The 1,617-nt window shown below is 55.2% G+C and overlaps 1 protein-coding gene across 1 annotated transcript in view; it reads left to right on the top strand.

The window, feature by feature from the left end:
• Window positions 1-39: 39 nt before the first annotated feature.
• The window catches only part of LOC108509667 (keratin, type II cytoskeletal 2 oral-like), a gene marked incomplete at its 5' end in the record, with an annotated part of 5,920 nt that continues 4,342 nt past the window's right edge, over window positions 40-1,617 (top strand). Inside the window, one exon of the mRNA XM_017839206.1 lies at window positions 40-294. Within this exon, the coding sequence (XP_017694695.1) occupies window positions 40-294 (255 nt within the window). The remainder of the gene's footprint in view (window positions 295-1,617) is intronic.

Raw genomic sequence — 1,617 nt, 5'->3', positions numbered from 1 at the left:
TGAGCTGAGCCCCGCTGACGCCCTGCCCCGTTCCCACAGCGAGCCAAGCTGGAGGCGGCCGTGGCCGAGGCCGAGGAGCGCGGGGAGCTGGCCCTGAAGGACGCGAGGGCCAAGCTGGCCGAGCTGGAGGACGCCCTGCAGAAGGCCAAGGCCGACCTGGCCCGGCAGCTCCGCGAGTACCAGGAGCTCATGAACGTCAAGCTGGCCCTGGACATCGAGATCGCGACCTACAGGAAGCTGCTGGAGGGGGAGGAGAGCAGGTGGGAATTCCCTGGGGAATGGAGCCGGAACTCTGCCCCCCGGGACAGCGGGAGAGCCCAGCTCCCATTTCCACGGGGAAACACAGGCAAAAAAATCTCCTTTTTAGCTGATTTTTGGTCCTGAAGAGGCTTAATTCCCTGTGGAATTAAGACACAACTTCCAGGGCTCTCCAATCCCCCCAGCTGGGGACATCAGGAGAGCCCATCTCCCATTTCCACGGGGAAACACGGGGAAAAAAAATCTCCTTTTTAGCTGATTTTTGGTCCTGAAGGGGCTTAGTTCCCTGTGGAATTAAGACACAACTTCCAGGGCTCTCCAATCCCCCCAGCCGGGGACAGCGGGAGAGCCCAGCTCCAATTCCCACACAGGAAAGGGAAACACAGGCAAAAAACCCCTTTTTTTAGCTGGTTTTTGGTCTTGAAGGGGCTTTGGTGGAAGAGCCAAACTGGCAAATTCTGGGGGGTAAAAATATTGAGAGTTTTGGGGAAAATAAGCAAGGGAGGGAAAAGATTGGTTTCCATCATAAGCAAAGAAGGGGGAAATTGGTTTCCACCACCTGTGGTGCTGTGGGAGAGCGATTCCAAGGGGAAATCCCTGTGGAATTAAGACACAACTTCCAGAGCTCTCCAATCCCCCCAGCTGGGGACAGCGGGAGAGCCCAGCTCCAATTCCCACACAGGAAAGAGAAACACAGGCAAAAAAACCTCCTTTTTTATCTGATTTTTGGTCCTGGAGGGGCTTAATTCCCTGTGGAATTAAGGCAGCACTTCCAGGGTTCTCCAATCCCCCCAGCTGGGGACATCAGGAGAGCCCAGCTCCCATTTCCACACAGGAAAGGGAAATACAAGCAAAAAAATCTCCTTTTTTAGCTGATTTTTGGTCCTTCAGGGGCTCTGGCTGAAGAGCCGAACTGGCAAATTCTGGAGGGAAAATATTGGTGCTTTCAGTGAAAACAAGGAAAGAAGGAAAAAAATTGGCTTCAACCACTTGTGGTGCCGTGGCAGAACGTTCCCAAGGGGAAATCCCTGTGGGATTAGGGCAAAACTTCCGAGTTCTCTCACCTCTCCACCGGGATGAGGGGCTGGATCCAGCCCCGGGGGGAGGTGGATCCCGCGGGAAGGGTCACTCCTGAATTCCCAGGAATTCCTGGATCCCCCGGGAAGGGTCACTCCTGAATTCCCAGGAATTCCTGGATCCCGCGGGAAGGGTCACTCCTGAATTCCCAGGAATTCCTGGATCCCCCGGGAAGGGTCACTCCTGAATTCCCAGGAATTCCTGGATCCCCCGGGAAGGGTCACTCCTGAATTCCCAGGAATTCCTGGATCCCGCGGGAAGGGTCATTCCTGAATTCCCAGG

The sequence above is a fragment of the Lepidothrix coronata genome, unplaced genomic scaffold (assembly GCF_001604755.1).
Source record: "Lepidothrix coronata isolate B3197 unplaced genomic scaffold, Lepidothrix_coronata-1.0 Scaffold386, whole genome shotgun sequence".
Taxonomy (NCBI): Eukaryota; Metazoa; Chordata; class Aves; order Passeriformes; family Pipridae; genus Lepidothrix; species Lepidothrix coronata.
The sequence above is the reverse complement of the archived record's forward strand: the minus strand, read 5'-3'. Positions and strand labels throughout refer to the sequence as shown.